Here is a 22,193-nt window from a genome sequence, read left to right on the forward strand (position 1 = left end):
AAGTCATTAGCCAAGACAAACATTGATGTCAATAACTAACACACTCTCTAATGCTAAAGGGGTCCCCACAAAAATCATTCGCCAAGACAAACATTGATGTGAATAACTAACACACTCTACTGCTAAAGGGGTCCCTATAAAAGTCATTAGCCAAGACAAACATTGATGTGAATAACTAACACACTCTACTGCTAAAGGGGTCCCTATAAAAGTCATTAGCCAAGACAAACATTGATGTGAATAACTAACACACTCTACTGCTAAATGGGTCCCCACAAAAATCTTCAGTGAAGACATACATTGATGTGAATAACTAACACACTCTACCCCTAAAGGGGTCCCCACAAAAATCATTAGCAAAGACAAACACTGATGTCAATAACTAACACACTCTATTGCTAAAGGGGTCCCCACAAAAATCATTAGCCAAGACAAACATTGATGTGAATAACGAACACACTCTACTGCTAAAGGGGTCCCTATAAAAGTCATTTGCCAAGACAAACATTGATGTGAATAAATAACACACTGTATTGCTAAAGGGGTCCCCACAAAAATCATTAGCAAAGACAAACATTGATGTCAATAAATAACACTATCTACCACTAAAGGGGTCCCCAGAAAAGTCATTAGCAAAGACAAACATTAATGTGAATAACACACTGTATTGCTAAAGGGGTCCCCACAAAAACCATTGGCAAAGACAAACACTGATGTCAATAAATAACACAGTGTATTGCTAAAGGGGTCCCCACAAAAATCATTAGCCAAGACAAACATTGATGTGAATAACTAACACACTCTAGTGCTAAAGGGGTCCCCACAAAAATCATTAGCAAAGACAAACACTGATGTCAATAAATAACACTCTCTACTGCTATAGGGAACCCTACAAAATTCATTAGAGGAGACAGACATTGACGTGAATAGATAACACACTCTATTGTCTGTGAGTGAGTGTGTTGTCTGAGCTGACAGATGGGGGAGGGAGGGGGGGGGGGGGGAGCAGTAACCAAGGGGGTATAATCAGTTTTGTTACTGCCAAACTGTCTTGATAATCTCCCTTCTCCTCAACCCCCCACACCCCCTCTCCCCCAACCCCCACCTCCAAATCAAGACAACAGATTTGACATCTTTTACATAATAAAAAAAAAAAAAATTTATACAGCACCTTTCCGTGAAAAAACATGCTCAATTTCATTGTCCAATGTAAAAATCTGACAAGTAAAACATGCATTTGAAACACTAAAAACGAAAAACTAGCATCTGTCACAACAAACACACATCCAACCAAACACAACATCACACCCACGTTGTTTATAATAACAATCAAATTTACACAGCACCTTTCCATGTAAAACATGCTCAACTGCACTGTACAATGTAAAAACTGACAAGTAAAACATGCATTTAAATGCTATTACTAAATGAAAAACTTAACATCTGTAAACCTGAACAGACATCCAACCAAACACTAAAGTAAGTTCAGGCACACACAAAGATCTCTGTACACACAACATCATACTCATCGTACACATCATACACCAGAATGCCTAAACAACGCACATATCACATACAAATCAAAATACTTAACATTAATATCACAATACTTAAAAAGCCAATCCCAGTACTTCGTAAAACTGTACACATACATCACAATGCTGAATTCATAGACATCTAAAACCAAAACACTTAAAATCAATCTCACAAAATGCCCCCCCCCCCCCTCCTCACCCCCCACCACCACGAAAGAACACATCAACAACATACAGGAAATATCAAAAACCAATCTCAATACTTAATGAGAGAGGCAAGGCCTTCAAGACTCACTTGTGATACGTATACTTTAAAAAAAAAATCCAAGCTTTTTAAGATGAGAAAAATCAGTTTAAAGCAAATTCGGTCCCCTAGCATTAATTACAGAGTAATTTCCCTTCTTTACTATCTGCACCAAAACGTTTGCAAAATAAATAAAACTTCCATGCTTAGCAAAAGAAGTTCCTGTTTGAACAAAAAATGATAAGAATGACTGCTCTTGTTGTTGGGTCAGAATATCAGATCAAAGTGCCAAGTTTAGAGAATACAAAAAATATAAATATAACAGTAAATGCAGTTTGCATATAATCAGGCTTCATTTTTTTTGTTTTTGTTTTGTTTTTTGTGCCCATCCCAGAGGTGCAATATTGTTTTAAACAAGGTGACTGGAAAGAACTGAATTTTTCCTATTTTTATGCCTAATTTGGTGTCAACTGACAAAGTATTTGCAGAGAAAATGTCAATGTTAAAGTTTCCACGGACACACAGACACAGACAACCGAACACCGGGTTAAAACATAGACTCACTTTGTTTACACAAGTGAGTCAAAAATTGAAACCCAGTGCTTAACTCTCTCTATACGAACGGCGAAAGAGACGCCGTTAACAGCGTTTCAGCCCAATTACCATCATCAAAATATTGCGAGCGGAAGGCTCTTATACTGAAGACGTAAATGTTGACAAAGAATACCACAATTCTGATGACGGAAGCTAAAGGTTGGGTCACTGAGACACCCACTGGACATCCGAGGGGTCTGTGTAGAGGAGAAGAGAGGACTGGCCGTACTGAGTGAGTTAACTCATTCCATCCCATAGCTACGTGCCTGCGGCAACTCCCCTGGATCTGAGCTACATCAAACCACTGCAGAAAGAACACAGGCTGCTTCACTCAAAACGGTGAAAACCGATGGAAAATTGTTTGTTTTTATCGGTCAAACAAAAGCTTTGTTTTCATGCTTTCGGAATCAGTCAACGGTTCAGTTTAGAATGCCGACTGTACCAAGCAAGAACAAACGAAATCAGAATAGTGTGCTGATACGAGAATATTTGGACCTGGAGTAGAATTAGTTAAAACCAGTCAGGTACACCACAATTCCCAAACATTATTATTATTATTATTACTACTACTACTACTACTTTTTTTATATATTATAATTATTATTTATTTATTTAGGTACGCTTATAGTTGACGTCATCAAGTTTTTGTGCCTTGTACATATTATTAGTAGTGGTAGGAGGTTTTTTTAAAATTTTTATTTTTATTTTATGTATTTATCTATTATTTATTCACCCCTGTTTTTTTCTCTCTTTTTTTCTCAAGGCCTGACTAAGCGCGTTGGGTTATGCTGCTAGTCAGGCATCTGCTTGGCAGATGTTGTGTCGCGTATATGGATTTGTCCGAACGCAGTGATGCCTCCTTGAACTACTGAAACATACAAAGTTCACCACTACACCAGCCCCCCCCCCCCCCACCCCCATGACATTCAGGTAATATATAGTGTACAAAGTCATAATCACTTGCATGCAGACTGGCCTGTTCAACAGCCCACTTTCGCTGTTCTGTGCTGACACCTCTCACTAACACCTTGCCTACAGCTTCCCACAGACCCCGTGACACCAGGTGGGTTACTGCCTGTTCCAGCTCCTCCTCATGACATTCACGTAATATGTAGAAAATGAATTCATCATCACCTGCATGCAGACTGGCCTGTTCAACAGCCCACCTATGCTGTTCTGTGATGACACCTCTCTCTAACACCTTGCCTACAGCTTCCCACAGACCTCGTGACACCAGGTAGGTTATTACCTGTTCCAGCTCCTCCTCATGACATCTAGGTAATATGTAGGGAATGAATTCATTACCACGTGCATGCAGACTGGCCTGTTGAACAGCCCACCTTCGCTGTTCTGTGCTGACACCTCTCTCTAACACCTTGCCTACAGCTCTCCACAGACCCCGTGACACCAGGTAGGTTATTGCCTGGTCCACTTCCTCACTGCAACAATGAGGATATATGTGGCGAACAAAGATATCTTCACTTGCATTCATGCTGGCCCGTTCAACAGCCCGCCTGTGTTGTGCTGTGGTGATACCTTTCTCTAACACCTTGCCTATAGCATTCCACAGATCCGGTGACACCAGGTGGGGTATTGCATTTAAGTAATACATAGAGAACAAAGTCATCATTACTTGCATGCATTGTTGATTTTTGTTGGATACCATCCCACACTGGATTCCTTTATAACGACCAAGCAGACAGGGCAGCAAAAAGGGGAGTAAAGAAGCATACAGATAGTATAAAAGTATATTACCCATTGCCATACAAGGAAATAAGCAATATACTAGAAAGAGACTTTTCTCGGTGCTTGAATTCAAGTCTAAAACCTCGTCAGTTGACACTCTCAGACTTTGGTCCGATTCGCAGACCAATTCTGAGTTTTACTCTCAGACTATTATAAAATTCATTACGGACCAAGTATTGTTCTAATGTCAAGTGCATATGCTTTAGTAACATGGCAATTAAGCGTATAATTTTTTACTGTAGCTTGATGAAGCCTTATGTGCACAAAAGTGTGTCTTCACAAGTGACTGAGAACGCTGATGATTTTCACTTTCTGCATTCATTATCAGCTGTTTCGCTTGTCAGTTTAACGACCTATCTCTTATGAAGTCCTTTAAGTAATTTCCTGTAAATGTGTTTAGAATGTTTTTCAAATTTCACCCTCATTTCACCCTCATTTGCCCAGTTTCCCCCAACCCTCCAGTCATTCACATCTCCCACCCCTTCTAACCGATAATACTCAAATGTATTCATAAATACTTTAACAAAATGTCTTCAATCACCGATATGTGTGATGGGACATTAAATAAAATTCTTCCTCCTTGCATGCATTCTGGCCTGTTGAACAGCCCACCTTCACTGTTCTGTGCTGACACCTCTCTTTAACACCTTGCCTACAGCTTCCCACAGACCCCGTGACACCAGGTGGGTTATTGCCTGTTCCAGCTCCTCCTGATGACATCTAGGTAATATGTAGTGAATGAATTCAGCATCACTTGCATGCAGACTGGCCTGTTCAACAGCCCACCTTCGCTGTTCTGTGCTGACACCTCTCTCTAACACCTTGCCTACAGCTTCCCACAGACCCCGTGACACCAGGTAGGTTATAACCTGTTCCAGCTCCTCATCATGACATTCAGGTAATATGTAGTCAATGAATTCATCATCACTTGCATGCAGACTGGCCTGTTCAACAGCCCACCTTCGCTGTTCTGTGCTGACACCTCTCTCTAACACCTTGCCTACAGCTTCCCACAGACCCCGTGACACCAGGTGGGTTATTACCTGTTCCAGCTCCTCCTCATGACATCTAGGTAATATGTAGGGAATGAATTCATTACCACGTGCATGCAGACTGGCCTGTTGAACAGCCCACCTTCGCTGTTCTGTGCTGACACCTCTCTCTAACACCTTGCCTACAGCTCTCCACAGACCCCGTGACACCAGGTAGGTTATTGCCTGGTCCACTTCCTCACTGCAACAATGAGGATATATGTGGCGAACAAAGATATCTTCACTTGCATTCATGCTGGCCCGTTCAACAGCCCGCCTGTGTTGTGCTGTGGTGATACCTTTCTCTAACACCTTGCCTATAGCATTCCACAGATCCGGTGACACCAGGTGGGGTATTGCATTTAAGTAATACATAGAGAACAAAGTCATCATTACTTGCATGCATTGTTGATTTTTGTTGGATACCATCCCACACTGGATTCCTTTATAACGACCAAGCAGACAGGGCAGCAAAAAGGGGAGTAAAGAAGCATACAGATAGTATAAAAGTATATTACCCATTGCCATACAAGGAAATAAGCAATATACTAGAAAGAGACTTTTCTCGGTGCTTGAATTCAAGTCTAAAACCTCGTCAGTTGACACTCTCAGACTTTGGTCCGATTCGCAGACCAATTCTGAGTTTTACTCTCAGACTATTATAAAATTCATTACGGACCAAGTATTGTTCTAATGTCAAGTGCATATGCTTTAGTAACATGGCAATTAAGCGTATAATTTTTTACTGTAGCTTGATGAAGCCTTATGTGCACAAAAGCGTGTCTTCACAAGTGACTGAGAACGCTGATGATTTTCACTCTTTGCATTCATTATCAGCTGTTTCGCTTGTCAGTTTAACGACCTATCTCTTATGAAGTCCTTTAAGTAATTTCCTGTAAATGTGTTTAGAATTTTTTTCAAATTTCACCCTCATTTCACCCTCATTTGCCCAGTTTCCCCCAACCCTCCATTCATCCACATCTCCCACCCATTCTAACCGATAATACTCAAATGTATTCATAAATACTTTAACAAAATGTCTTCAATCACCGATATGTGTGATGGGACATTAAATAAAATTCTTCCTCCTTGCATGCATTCTGGCCTGTTGAACAGCCCACCTTCGCTGTTCTGTGCTGACACCTCTCTCTAACACCTTGCCTACAGCTCTCCACAGACCCCGTGACACCAGGTGGGTTATGATAAGTTCCTGTTCCTCTGTCTGACACTCAGGTAATATGTAGAAAATGAATTCAGTATCACGTGCATGCAGACTGGCCTGTTCAACAGCCCACCTACGCTGTTCTGTGCTGACACCTCTCTCTAACACCTTGCCTACAGCTCTCCACAGACCCCGTGACACAAGGTGGGTTACTGCTTGTTCCACTTCCTCAATGAAACACTCGGGTAATATGTAGTAAGCAAAGTCATCATCACTTGCATGCAGACTGGCCTGTTCAACAGCCCACCTTCGCTGTTCTGTGCTGACACCTCTCTCTAACACCTTGCCTACATCTCTCCACAGACCCCATGACACCAGGTGGGTTACTGTATGTTCCAGCTCCTCCTCATGACATTCAGGTAATATGTAGAGAATGAATTCAGCATCACTTGCATGCAGACTGGCCTGTTCAACAGCCCACCTACGCTGTTCTGTGCTGACACCTCTCTCTAACACCTTGCCTACAGCTTCCCACAGACCCCGTGACACCAGGTGGGTTATTGCCTGTTCCAGCTCCTCCTCATGACATCTAGGTAATATGTAGGGAATGAATTCATTACCACGTGCATGCAGACTGGCCTGTTGAACAGCCCACCTTCGCTGTTCTGTGCTGACACCTCTCTCTAACACCTTGCCTACAGCTCTCCACAGACCCCGTGACACCAGGTAGGTTATTGCCTGGTCCACTTCCTCACTGCAACAATGAGGATATATGTGGCGAACAAAGATATCTTCACTTGCATTCATGCTGGCCCGTTCAACAGCCCGCCTGTGTTGTGCTGTGGTGATACCTTTCTCTAACACCTTGCCTATAGCATTCCACAGATCCGGTGACACCAGGTGGGGTATTGCATTTAAGTAATACATAGAGAACAAAGTCATCATTACTTGCATGCATTGTTGATTTTTGTTGGATACCATCCCACACTGGATTCCTTGATAACGACCAAGCAGACAGGGCAGCAAAAAGGGGAGTAAAGAAGCATACAGATAGTATAAAAGTATATTACCCATTGCCATACAAGGAAATAAGCAATATACTAGAAAGAGACTTTTCTCGGTGCTTGAATTCAAGTCTAAAACCTCGTCAGTTGACACTCTCAGACTTTGGTCCGATTCGCAGACCAATTCTGAGTTTTACTCTCAGACTATTATAAAATTCATTACGGACCAAGTATTGTTCTAATGTCAAGTGCATATGCTTTAGTAACATGGCAATTAAGCGTATAATTTTTTACTGTAGCTTGATGAAGCCTTATGTGCACAAAAGCGTGTCTTCACAAGTGACTGAGAACGCTGATGATTTTCACTCTTTGCATTCATTATCAGCTGTTTCGCTTGTCAGTTTAACGACCTATCTCTTATGAAGTCCTTTAAGTAATTTCCTGTAAATGTGTTTAGAATTTTTTTCAAATTTCACCCTCATTTCACCCTCATTTGCCCAGTTTCCCCCAACCCTCCATTCATCCACATCTCCCACCCATTCTAACCGATAATACTCAAATGTATTCATAAATACTTTAACAAAATGTCTTCAATCACCGATATGTGTGATGGGACATTAAATAAAATTCTTCCTCCTTGCATGCATTCTGACCTATTCAACAGCCCACCTACACTGTTCTGTGCTGACACCTCTCTCTAACACCTTGTCTACAGCTCTCCACAGACCCCGTGACACCAGGTGGGTTATTGCCTGTTCCAGCTCCTCCTCATGACATCTAGGTAATATGTAGAGAATGAATTCAGCATCACTTGCAAGCAGACTGGCCTGTTCAACAGCCCACCTTCGCTGTTCTGTGCTGACAGCTCTCTCTAACACCTCGCCTACAGCTTCCCACAGACCCCCTGACACCAGGTGGGTTACTGCTTGTTCCACTTCCTCAATGCAACACTCGGGTAATATGTAGTAAGCAAAGTCATCATGACTTGCTTGCATTCTGGCCTGTTCAACAGCCCACCTTCGCTGTTCTGTGCTGACACCTCTCTCTAACACCATGCCTACAGCTTCCCACAGACCCCGTGACACCAGGTGGGTTATAACCTGTTCCAGCTCCTCATCATGACATCCAGGTAATATGTAGAGAATGAATTCAAGATCACTTGCATGCAGACTGGCCTGTTCAACAGCCCACCTTCGCTGTTCTGTGCTGACACCTCTCTCTAACACCTCGCCTACAGCTTCCCACAGACCCCGTGACACCAGGTGGGTTATTGCCTGTTCCAGCTCCTCATCATGACATTCAGGTAATATGTAGTCAATGAATTCATCATCACTTGCATGCAGACTGGCCTGTTCAACAGCCCACCTTCGCTGTTCTGTGCTGACACCTCTCACTAACACCTTGCCTACAGCTCTCCACAGACCCCGTGACACCAGGTGGGTTATTGCCTGTTCCAGCTCCTCATCATGACATCCAGGTAATATGTAGAGAATGAATTCAAGATCACTTGCTTGCATTCTGGCCTGTTCAACAGCCCACTTTCGCTGTTCTGTGCTGACACCTCTCTCTAACACCTTGCCTACAGCTCTCCACAGACCCCGTGACACCAGGTGGGTTACTGCATGTTCCAGCTCCTCCTCATGACATTCAGGTAATATGCAGAGAATGAATTCAGCATCACTTGCATGCATTATGGCCTGTTCAACAGCCCACCTTCGCTGTTCTGTGCTGACACCTCTCACTAACACCTTGCCTACAGCTTCCCACAGACCCCGTGACACCAGGTGGGTTATTGCCTGTTCCAGCTCCTCCTCATGACATTCAGGTAATATGTAGAGAATGAATTCAGCATCACTTGCATGCAGACTGGCCTGTTCAACAGCCCACCTTCGCTGTTCTGTGCTGACACCTCTCTCTAACACCTTGCCTACAGCTCTCCACAGGCCCCGTGACACCAGGTGGGTTATTACCTGTTCCAGCTCCTCATCATGACATCTAGGTAATATGTAGAGAATGAATTCAGCATCACTTGCATGCATTCTGGCCTGCTCAACAGCCCACCTACACTGTTCTGTGCTGACACCTCTCACTAACATCTTGCCTACAGCTCTCCACAGACCCCGTGACACCAGGTGGGTTATAACCTGTTCCAGCTCCTCATCATGACATCTAGGTAATATGTAGAGAATGAATTCAGCATCACTTGCATGCAGACTGGCCTGTTCAACAGCCCACCTTCGCTGTTCTGTGCTGACACCTCTCTCTAACACCTTGCCTACAGCTTCCCACAGACCCCGTGACACCAGGTGGGTTATTGCCTGTTCCACTTCCTCAATGCAACAACGAGGATATATGTGACGAACAAAGATATTTTCACTTGCATACATGCTGGCCCGTTCAACAGCCCACCTGTGTTGTGCTGTGCTGATACCTCTCTCTAACACCTTGCCAACTGACAACCACAGACCCTGTGATACCAGGTAGGTTATTACATGTTCCAATTCTTCATCCCGACATTGAGGCAATATGTAGTAAAGAAAGGATCCCTCACCGCCATAAGTAATTGTTTGTTGAACAGCCAGTCTGAGCAGTGTTCTGTTGATACCTCTCTTAAACACACTGCAAAGTAACTTCAACTTACGCTGTGACACTATGTGTACTATTAAATATTCCAGCTCCTTTTCAGGACAGTGGGGAATTACACAGCTAACAATAACCTCATCACTTGCATGTTTGAATGATTCCTCAACAGCCCACCTGTACTGTGCTGTGCCAATGCCTCTCTCTAACACCTTGCCTACAGCTCTCCACAGACGCCGTGACACCAGGCGGGTTACTGCCTGTTCTAGTTCCTCAGTGCAACACTCCGGTAATATGTAGTTAACAAAGTCATCATCACTTGCACACACACTGGCCTGTTCAACAGCCCACCTATGCTGTGCTGTGTCGATGCCTCTCTCTAACACCTTGCCTACAGTTTTCCATAGATGCTGTGACACCAGACGGGTTATTATTTGTTCCAGCTCATCTTGATACCCTGGTAATACACCGTGAAATGAGACATCAACGCTGGCCTGTTCAACAGCCCACCTGTTTTGTGCTATGCAAATATCTCTTGACATCAGGTGGGATACTGCCAGTTCCAGCTCCTCACCATGACACTCAGGTAATATGTGCTGAACAAAGTTAGCAACACTTGCATGCATGCTGACGTGTTCAACAAGCCACCTGTGCTGTTCTGTGCTGATACCTCTCTGTAACACTTTGGTCACAGCTCTCCACAGACCCCGTGACATCAGGTGGGTTATCACAAGTTCCAGCTCCTCACCATGACACTCAGGGACTATGTAGGAAACAAAGTCGTCATCACCTGCATGTCTGATGGCTTGTTCAAGAGCCCACCTGTGTTGTGTCACTGTTACACCTTGCTCTAACACCTTACCCACTGACATCCACAGACCCCGTGACACCAGGCAGCTCATGACAAGTTCCAGTTCCTGGCCATGACAGCCAGGTAATACAAAGAGAACCAAGTCACCGTGACCAGCACGTCTCGCGGCCTGTTCCAGAGCCCACCTGCGTACTGCAGGACTGACATCTCGCCGCAGATACCTACCCACAGCGCGCCACAGACCTCGTGACACCAACTGACACAACACCTGGTCTGTGACGCTCATGTCCCCAGCAGCAGCAGCAGCACCGTCCGCTGGTTTCCACAGACGCCGGGACACCATGTCCTGCAACACCAGCTCCAGATCCGATTCCGTGCAACGATGCAAGACGTAGTTGACAAAGTCGTGTTCATCGGCATGCCGCAGGGCTTGGCCAACCGCCCACCTCCGTCGGGCGTCACTGGGGGGGCGCTGCAAGACATGGCCGACACATCTCCACAGATGTCTGGCGACGAGGCAGGACAGCACCGAGTCCAGCTGATGCTCACCGGTGTCATCCAACAAGTCGCGGACAAATCGTTCCGGTGCATGTTTGGCAGTCTGCTCGATGGCCCAGTGCCGCAATTCTTGGCTGGCATCAGAGTCTTGAACCAACCAGACCACTTGATGCCACTCTGAACGTTCTACTGCTTCTCTCAGATCCATGCTGACTGTGTCATGTTGTCGGCTGCATCATGTGGCCACAGTGGTATCTCTCTGTGCTAAAATCTATAAAAAAACAAAAAAAACAAAAAACCAACAACAAAAATAGCAGATATTGTGCTGGACACTCTGTCATTTCTGGCAATCTTTTCCATAACATAAAAGAAAAGTCTAAACTCAAAACAGCACTGAGCTTACTCATCGCTGTCATCCATCCGTCTCATCAACATGTATGGCCCATGCAAGAGAACACATGGCACAACACAGTGCAATGAAACTGCACAACACAGTGCACAACACAACACAGTGCACAACACAACACAGTGCACAACACAACACAACACAGTGCACAACACAACACAGTGCACAACACAACACAACACAGTGCACAACACAACACAACACAGTGCACAACACAACACAGTGCACAACACAACACAACACAGTGCACAACACAACACAACACAACACAACACAGTGCACAACACAACACAACTCAGTGCACAACACAACTCAGTGCACAACACAACACAACACAGTACACAACACAACACAGTGCACAACACAACACAACACAGTGCACAACACAACACAGTGCACAACACAACACAACACAGTGCACAACACAACACAACACAGTGCACAACACAACACAGTGCACAACACAACACAACACAGTGCACAACACAACACAGTGCACAACACAACACAACTCAGTGCACAACACAACTCAGTGCACAACACAACACAACTCAGTGCACAACACAACTCAGTGCACAACACAACACAGTGCACAACACAACACAACTCAGTGCACAACACAACACAGTGCACAACACAACACAACACAGTACACAACACAACACAGTGCACAACACAACACAACACAACACAGTGCACAACACAACACAACACAGTACACAACACAACACAGTGCACAACACAACACAACACAACACAGTGCACAACACAACACAACACAGTGCACAACACAACACAGTGCACAACACAACACAGTGCACAACACAGCGCACAACACAACACAGCGCACAACACAACACAGTGCACAACACAACACAGTGCAATGAAACACAGTGCACAACACAACACAGTGCACAACACAACACAGTGCACAACACAACACAGTGCACAACACAACACAGTGCAATGAAACACAGTGCACAACACAACACAGTGCAATGAAACACAGTGCACAACACAACACAGTACAACACAACACAGTACAACACAACACAGTGCACAACACAACACAGTGCACAACACAACACAGTACAACACAACACAGTGCACAACACAACATAGTGCACAACACAACACAACACAGTGCACAACACAGCACATCACAGCGCACAACACAACATAGTGCACAACACAACACAACACAGTGCACAACACAACACAGTGCACAACACAACACAGTGCACAACACAACACAGTGCACAACACAACACAACACAGCGCACAACACAACACAGTGCACAACACAACACAGTGCACAACACAACACAGTGCACAACACAGCACAGCACAACACAACACAGTGCACAACACAACACAGTGCACAACACAACACAACACAGTGCACAACACAGCACAGCACAACACAGTGCACAGCACAACACAGTGCACAACACAACACAGTGCACAACACAGCACAACACAGTGCACAACACAGTGCACAACACAACACAGTGCACAACACAGTGCACAACACAGTGCACAACACAACACAACACAGTGCACAACACAACACAACACAGTGCACAACACAACACAACACAGTGCACAACACAACACAGCACAGTGCACAACACAACACAGTGCACAACACAACACAGTGCACAACACAACACAACACAGTGCACAACACAACACAACACAACACAGTGCACAACACAACACAGTGCACAACACAACACAGCACAATGAAACACAGTGCACAATACAGCACAGCACAACACAGTGCACAACACAACACAACACAACACAGTGCACAACACAACACAACACGCGGCCTATTAATTGGCCCCTGGAAACCATCCCAATGACAAACTGTCAAAAAATAACTACAAACCCTTGGCCAAGCGAGGAGGAATGTCACTTGGGCAAGACACTTCCCACCATAATCAAATTCTCGCCCAGATAGTCAGTTCAGCAGTTGCCTCCTCTGCTGTTCTGGTGGTCATAGTTGGGTCATGACTGACTATCATGCATACAAAGTGGCGCTACGCATCGCCAAGGCCAGCTCCGCCTTTGGCTGACTCAACAACAGGCTGTGGAACAACAAAGGCATCAGGCTCAGCACCAAAATCAAAACCTACAGAGCTGTTGTGCTGACCACCTTGTTGTACTGCTGTGAAACATGGACGACGTATCGCCGTCACATTCAACAACTTGAGCAGTTTCACCAGAGATGCCTACGAAAGATCCTCGGCATAAAGTGGCAAGACAGGGTCTCCAACCTCCAGGTCCTAGAGAGGAGCGGCCTGCCCAGCATCGAAAGCCTGCTGATCCAGTGCCAGCTACGCTGGACAGGACATGTTATCCGCATGACACACAGCAGGATCCCGAAGATGCTTTTGTATGGCCAGCTGAAGGAAGGCCACCGTGAACTTGTAAGACCCTGCAAGTGCTTCATGGACACCTTGAAGACACACCTCAAAGCCTGTGACATAGACATCGCTTCCTGGGAAACTGATGCCCTTGACCGCTGTCGCTGCAGGATGCTGTGCTCTGGTGGCATAAAGACATTTGAAAACAAGAGAATGCTGGCCATTAAGGAGAAGCGTGAGCGAAGGAAGCAGGGCTCAACTTCTGGAGACGTTTTCCCCTGCAACACCTGTGGGAAGTGCTGCGCATGAGTCCCCAAATAGTCCAGTGTCATTGATTGGTCTCTTTGACACTTACCTGATACATACCTTGCTGGAAAGAAAAAAAAAGAAGAAAAAAAAACAAAAAAAAAAGAGACAAAGAGAAAAAGAAGGGGAACCTACCTTTTCAACAATACAAAGGCTCTGTGACAACTGTCCAGGTGTTTATGAATGTCTTCAGGTTCACTTGTTGCAGGAATGACATGCCGATGTGAGTCCTGCACACACACACACACACACACACACACACACACACAAGTAAATAAAAAAAATAAAGGTGTACACACAAACAAGTTTACAAACTTCCCTCTTTCCATACTTAGGGTTGACAACACTGTCTTCTATCTGTACAGATGAACTGTATAGTCTGTTCCATCTAAGATGATGATATTAATCTGATATCTGCAGATGTACAGACAGAAATACAAACAACAACAACAACAACAACATCAACAACCAAGGTGTTTCTACAATCACCACCAGAAGTTCAATTCACTGGAACATCAGCCAACTCTGTTATTTTTACCATGACCATTTCTTGAGAAGGAACAGACAAAATCTATAACATTTGGAAAGAAAATGCTAAGAAATCATTGTTGTCACTCTGTGGCATTCTGCGTATGTCGAGTCAGAACAGCCGCTGCTGAACACCACAGCAGTAACTCAGCAGCAGTGCCGAGTCTCCTCTGGTGTGTGGTCTCTGGGTGACCCATCATCAAGAGCTCGCTGTGAACTGCCAACACTCGGACTGCGACAGACTAACCTGTGTGTGGCTGTGCACGGGGGACTAGGGACAAGTGGTGAAACAGGATGGATCAAAGTTATTCTATTTCATTTTATTTATTTATTTATTTATTTATTTTTATTTTTGCACGCTTATAGTTGACTTCATTAAGTTTTTGCGCCTTATAAATATTATTATTAGTAGTAGTAGTTCTTTTTTTTTTAATGTATTTATCTATTATTTATTTATATCTTTTTATTTTATTTTATTTTATTTAGTTATATATATATATATTTTTTTTTTTCCCTCAAGACCTGACTAAGCATATTGGGTTACACTACTGGTCAGGCATCTGCTTGGCAGATGTGGTGTAGCGTTTATGGATTTGTCCGAACACGGTGACGCCTCCTTGAGCTACTGAAACTGAAACTGTCCTGTGTGCTGCATGGTCCGGCACCACGCCAGATAAATATTAAGCAGCCCTGAAGACAGAGTATGGCAGCCTACATGGTGGGGTGAAAACGTTCATGCACGTAAAAGACTACTCGTACATATGAATCAATGTAGAAGTTGCAGCCAATGAAGCAGAATATTAAATGAACAAATGAAGGAAATAACAAATAGCTGATACAAGATACAAAACAGTCTGAGTTTTAAGAAGAGACAAAAAAAAAAAAAAAAAAAAAAAAAGAAGAAGAAGAAGAAAACAACAGCACACTTTAATTTCTGGAAAAGGAAAATACACCTGTTACATAAAACTTAAACTGTGAATCACTCCCTGCATTTCACTATTTGTTGCCTGTTTGGACGGTTAAATAGGCCTACAGAAAACTGATTTCATACAATGCATGACAATGCCAAAAAATAGCAAATTAAAAAAATAATAATACTTATACGCCCCTACCCCGGGCGCAATAGCCGAGTGGTTCAAGCATTGGACTTTCAATCTGAGGGTTCCGGGTTCGAATCTCGGTAACGGCGCCTGGTGGGTAAAGGGTGGAGATTTTTCCGATCTCCCAGGTCAACATGTGTGCAGACCTGCTAGTGCCTGATCCCCCTTCGTGTGAAAACGCACGCGGAAAATCAAATACGCACGTTAAAGATCCTGTAACCCATGTCAGTGTTCGGTGGGTTATGGAGACACGAAAATACCCAGCGTGCATCAACCACAACTGAACCATCGACAAGTCGATGTTGGTCGTGTAACGGAAAGAAGACGACCCCACTCTACAATAAACCACAACTATGCTGGGATATATTTTTTGTAAATAAAATGTTTAAAAATCCTCACAAGCACGCGCTCATCGGAACCTCTCACCAGCGTGTCATGGTCGTAAGTAAAAGGGTTGTGGACATTCAACGGTTGAAGAGCTTCAAGAAGGTACCGACACAAGTGAAGCGGAAGCTAAAACCGAAACCAACCAGGAATTCCCGAAACTGACTGCTTCAGAACCACACCAGTGGCATAAAACGAGAGACAAACAAACTTGACGCGAGAAACATGAAAACAAATCAAGAAGAAATCATTACATTATGCACGTTATCAAAACAAACGTCTAAAAAGGAAACAAAAGCAGCAGCAGCAGCAACAACAACAACAACAAAATCGTCAATTCCTACCTGCTGACAGTTATGCAGCGAGATTTGTTTCCTTGTGTCGACGTCATCAAAGTTAGATAATTCCTGTGGCAACGATCGAAGGGTCAGATCCACAGCTGCAAAATAAGGCAAAAAACCCAATGTGTTCCTGTTTGAGAATGAATGAATGGATGAATGAATGAATGAATAGATAAATAGATAGATAAATGAATAAACAAATAAACGTAAACCTTATGTGGGCTTTCCTGTATGAGAATAAGATAAATAAATAAATAAATAAATGAAGAAAGAAAGAAAGAAAACAAGATACAATCAAACGAAATAACAGTTATGGAAAAAGAAAAATGTGATCGTGACAGAACCATCCGGATACAGACTTCAGAAGTTGTTGCTCCAGCATGGGCACAGAGCTCTCTCTCTCTCTCTCTCTCTCTCTCTCTCTCTCTCTCTCTCAGTGTGTGTTGTGTGTGTGTGAATGTTGAATGTATCATTACAAGTGTAAGAAAGCCCATTTTGTACTTTATATGAACATGAATGTATAGACTTTGGGAACAATTCCCTATGTCTATCTTTGTTCCTGCTTATCACCTTTCATTTTTATCTTATCTTTGATATATATTTTTTTCCCTGTGAAATTTCCCTTGTTTTGTTCCTGTTTCCTTCTTTTTACTTTCAAGATTTTTTCCTTTCCTTTTGTGTTTTTTTTGTTTTCAACAGATGAATGGGGGAACGGTATGCATGCTTAATCCGTTACCGTCATGAAATAAAGATCATTAATTAACCCGTTTATCTATGTATTTTATCTATCCATCAATCCATCTATCTATCTGTCTGTTTGTCTGTCTGTCTGTCTTTCTTTCTTTCTGTTAATCTGTTTGTCTGTCTGTCTACCCTTGTGTACACAAAGGTTCACTTCTGGGACCTGTATATTTCCAATTTCTATTGATGACTTCCCCCTATTTTTTGAAACATCTTGTGAGCTATCTGCAGATGATAAAATTACAACATACTAAGCATCACGTCGAGTCCCTCTCATTATGCAACAAAGTATTAATGATAATGATAAAGATAATTGATAATCACAGTTACAGCATACAATATAAACAGCTGAACTGTGCAAAGTTTTCAAATGCAGTCCTGTGAAATTGTATTCCAGCACGTATCTGACTTAGGTGCCAGAACGAAATGGATCTTTTAAATGTATAAGACAACAAATATAGATTTCTATGAAAAGACTTGACAACAAAAAAAAGAAGAAAAAAGATACAATTCATCAAAATTAACACACAAACATGACCTGACTTAGCATAAAAATGATACAGTTTATCAAAATAATACACAAACAAACAAAATCTACACACTAACATTACAACCATGTTTGGTCCCTTAGAAATATGTTGAAAGAATGAATCAACATAACAACAACAACAAAATAGCTCTACTACTACTATGACAACGACTATGACTACTACTACGATGACTTCTATTACGATGACTATTATTATGACAACTACTTTACTACTACTTTTAAACAAACAAACAATAACAACATAAACAATGTACGAGGGTCATTCAATAAATAAGGTGAATTTTTCGGTATAAGGACTTCTAATACAGATAGAAGCTTACTTGTTTTTTCTTCTTTTTTTTGTTATACTTCTTTTTCACATGGATTTAATTTGTTTTGGAGATTAAAAAAAACTTTGAGAGTTTTGGCGATTAACAAAGATGGCCGACCAAGAAGCATGCTCCAGGATTGAACAGCGGTCAGTTATCAAGTTTTTGGTTGCTGAAGGGTGCAAACCAGTTGAAATTCATAGGAGAATGTCAACTGTGTACGGTGCCACATGTTTCAGCCGAAAAAATGTCTACAAGTGGGCTAAATTGTTTAAAGAAGGACGGAGCAGTGTTGAGGATGAAGACAGGCCTGGAAGGCCTACAGAAGTGAGGTCTCCTGAGGTGATCGAATCAGTCAATGACCTCATTCAGTCTGACAGAAGGGTGACAGTGGATGACATTGCAAGGACTTTGAGCTTATCTGTTGGGACAGCACACAAAATTGTCCATGATGACCTTGGCTACTCGAAGGTCAGCTGCCGGTGGGTGCCAAAGATGCTTACTCCAGAGCACAAACAGAGGAGGGTCGAGTTGTCCCAGCAGTGTCTCTGCCACTATGAGAAGGATAGTGATGAGTTTCTGAAGAAGGTGGTCACATGTGACGAGACATGGGTTTGGCACTATGAGCCTGAGTCCAAACGGCAGTCCATGGAGTGGAAGCACGTAGGCTCTCCAGTGAAGAAGAAGTTCAAGTCCCAGCGGTCCACGAGGAAGGTGATGCTCACCGTTTTTTGGGATATGCAAGGCCCAATCACCATTTCATTCCTTGAGAAAGGAAGCACTGTGAACAGTGCCAACTACTGTGAACTGCTGAGGCAGGTCAAGAAAGACATAAAGAACAAACGCAGCGGTCATCAGTCAGAAGGAGTCATCTTGCATCATGACAACGCAAGGCCTCACACAGCAGCCCGAACGGTGCAGACCATCAACGAGCTGGGCTGGGAACTGCTCCCTCATCCCCCTTACAGCCCAGACCTTGCCCCTTCAGACTTTCACCTGTTTGGTCCCTTGAAAGCGTTCACGAGAGGCACGAACTTTGAAAGTGACGATGAAGTCAAAAGTGTTGTGAGCGACTGGCTGAGACATCAGTCCAAAGATTTTTACGCTGAGGGAATACGGAAGCTTGTGCACAGATGGGAAAAGTGTGTGACAGTGCTGGGAGACTACGTTGAAAATATTTAAAAAAAAGTAAGCTTCTATCTGTATTAGAAGTCCTTATACCGAAAAATTCACCTTATTTATTGAATGACCCTCGTATATATACTCTCTCACAGACTGTATCACAGCCACACAAATCTTGAACAATGCAGTTTTACATTATACATGGCTTTGGTGCCCAACCACATCATCATGTATCAAGTTCATAACATAATCCCTCCTCACATCACCCCCCCTCCCCCAACCTCCCCCACCCCCACCCCCCCACACACATACAAACCCCTTCCCTACTAAAGATTACCCCCCAACCAACACCACCACCACAACTCTGCACACAATTAACACCTGAACAACATACACAGAATATCTAAAACCAATCACAATTATAGTTGTTTTTGTTGTTGGTTTTTTTTTTACCCGGACTTTCTTGGGTCGACCACCGTTTTATTTTGTATATAAATCACACAATGTCAAAGTAATCTATAGCATTTATGGAATAAATATGACTTTTCAATTACTGATTTTGGGCTTGTTACAATAATATGGAAGGAAAATGTACAAGTCATACAATTAAGTGTACAAAACTTGGAATCAGTGGGGTTTTTTTGTTGTTGTTTTTTTTGGGTTTTTTTTTCACCTTCATTCATACACAATTCTATGTCTGTCTGTTTCTTCATATATGGACAATCACGTTGCAAAACTTTAGTGTTGGAAGATAGTTTGGCTTGTCTGGGGGGTGGGGGAGGGGTTGAGGGGGGGCGGGGTGGGGGGTGGGGGGGGAGGGTTCGTGCTCTGGTGTACTTTCTGTGTGCATGTTTGTCTCTTTCTCACTTCTCATTCGATCATTTGACATTATTTGTAGATGGAGGTGGGTTTTTTTTCATGTGAATTCGTCTTGTTTCAAATTCTCGTTCAAAAATAACCTGTAAGGGAAAGACTGATTTGGTCTTTTTATAGATACTTACACACATTTTACCCACTAAGATTATATTATTGATATATGCATAATTTCCTTTTAGATGCGGTGAATTTTCAATCCCAAACAGGATATCTGATGCTGACAGTTTCAAGTGGACACTTGTTTCTTTCAGTAGTTTTTGTTCAATATACTTCCAGAAGTTGTGTGTTACTGGGCAATCAAAAAAGAAGTGTTCAATGTAATCTACCAAATCTTTACAACAGGGGCATTTATTGTTTTCTGCTACTTTCATTTTGTTTAGAAGGATATTGGTGGGGTAGATGTTGTGTAAAATTTTCCAGTGCAGAACTCTTAATCTAGTTTCTGTTGTTATATCTCTCGCTCTAGACCATGCTGACCCGAGTACCGGTAAGTGGATACCAAATTTTCTGAGCCAGAAGTAGTATGCGTTGGGAACAGTTTTCTCTTTGTTTATGAGTGCATTTTAAAAAAATCTGTTTTAGATTTGTGTTGTACAGGCTTACATCACATTTCTGTGTTTCATCTTCCTTTTCCCCTCTTTCTATCCATTGAAGCCATGCCTTTGGTATCGAATTTATCAATGTGTTATATTCAAAAACTATGCCTGCTTTGTTTTTACGTACTATATCCTGTACTTCTCTTAAAGACAACACACTATTTTCCCTGAAATTGATTATGCCTTTTACTTGTTCAAGTCCTTTCTCATTCCAAGATTTGATGAATAATTATTTGTTTTTATACTTTATCAAGGCGTTGTTAAACAGCAATAAATCACAATTAGTGTTAAAGCTTTTCCAAAACAATAACACTAACAAAAACACCATGCACCACCTCCACCACCACCACCAATAACAATAACAACCCCCACTCTCTAACCCCCAACACACACACACACACACACACACACACCACAACTATGCAGGGATGCGTTTTAGAAGAATTAAAGAGAGAAAAAAACAACAACAAACAATCAAATAATAATAAACAACTCACAACTGCAAGGTCTTGCAAACTTGGTAATGTCCTAACTTAGCGTACTAAATTATAGCATCTAGTGGTTACATTTTCATGGTTTGTGGGACAAGACACGGAAAAAGCATGATGGTGGAACGTTATACTTCAGTGTCTGAATCAGCATGAAAATGGAGTAAAATAACGTACAAAAAAGGATTACAGCATCTACTAATGGTAATATTGTTCATACATATATAAAAATTGATGGTAAAATTGTTTTTTTCTTTCTCACCAGCGAGTCACAATCATCAGTAAAATGGTTTTGGACATCCAACGGAAGAACTTCAAGTCGATGCCAATTCAGCAGGAAAGATTTGGCGAAGCTGAAACCGAAACTAAGCGGGAATTTCCGATATCAATTATTGCTTGAGCCACAACAGTGACATAAAACGAGAGAAACAGACAAACCTGATGCTAGATACATGAAAGTAAATAAAGGAGAAAGTATTAGACGCAAGTTATTGTGAAAAACTAATCATGAATACCTGCAGATAATCAAGATACGAGATATATTTCCTGGTGTTCCCGCCATCACTCACGGACATGTATGACGAAGTGGCAATGGATGAAAGGCCAACCACCACAGCTGCAAAATGAAGCAAAAACCTATTAAGAAAATCAAATGAATTACTAAACAAACGAATAAATAAAGAGCTTGATTGAATGAATAACTGAATACATAAACAAATGCATACATAAAACAAACACTTGAACAAATAGATAAACCAGTAAATAAATCGATAGATAAAAATTTTTTTTTAAATACATGCAAGGATAACAATAAGAACAAAAACAAATCTGTCAGTTGATCGAGATTCGATGAATGAATATATAGATAGA

At 42.5% G+C, this 22,193-nt stretch overlaps 1 protein-coding gene across 2 annotated transcripts; it reads right to left on the bottom strand.

Annotated features, from left to right (window-relative positions):
• Nucleotides 1-653: 653 nt before the first annotated feature.
• On the bottom strand, nt 654-21,896 carry LOC143289747 (uncharacterized). 2 transcript variants are annotated; one of them, XM_076598837.1, is made up of 4 exons: nt 21,839-21,896; nt 16,646-16,740; nt 14,425-14,519; nt 654-11,476 (listed from the first exon to the last, which is right to left on the bottom strand). In XM_076598837.1, the coding sequence occupies exon 4, from the start codon at nt 11,411-11,413 to the stop codon at nt 7,970-7,972; it is 3,444 nt and encodes a 1,147-aa protein (XP_076454952.1). In that variant the 5' UTR covers nt 11,414-11,476; nt 14,425-14,519; nt 16,646-16,740; nt 21,839-21,896; the 3' UTR covers nt 654-7,969. The 2 variants fall into 2 exon arrangements, with proteins under 2 accessions (XP_076454952.1, XP_076454951.1); XM_076598836.1 differs by lacking the exon at nt 21,839-21,896 and adding an exon at nt 21,586-21,709.
• Between the last annotated feature and the right edge of the window lie 297 nt (nt 21,897-22,193).

This window comes from Babylonia areolata, chromosome 14 (genome assembly GCF_041734735.1).
Source record: "Babylonia areolata isolate BAREFJ2019XMU chromosome 14, ASM4173473v1, whole genome shotgun sequence".
Classification (NCBI taxonomy): Eukaryota; Metazoa; Mollusca; class Gastropoda; order Neogastropoda; family Buccinidae; genus Babylonia; species Babylonia areolata.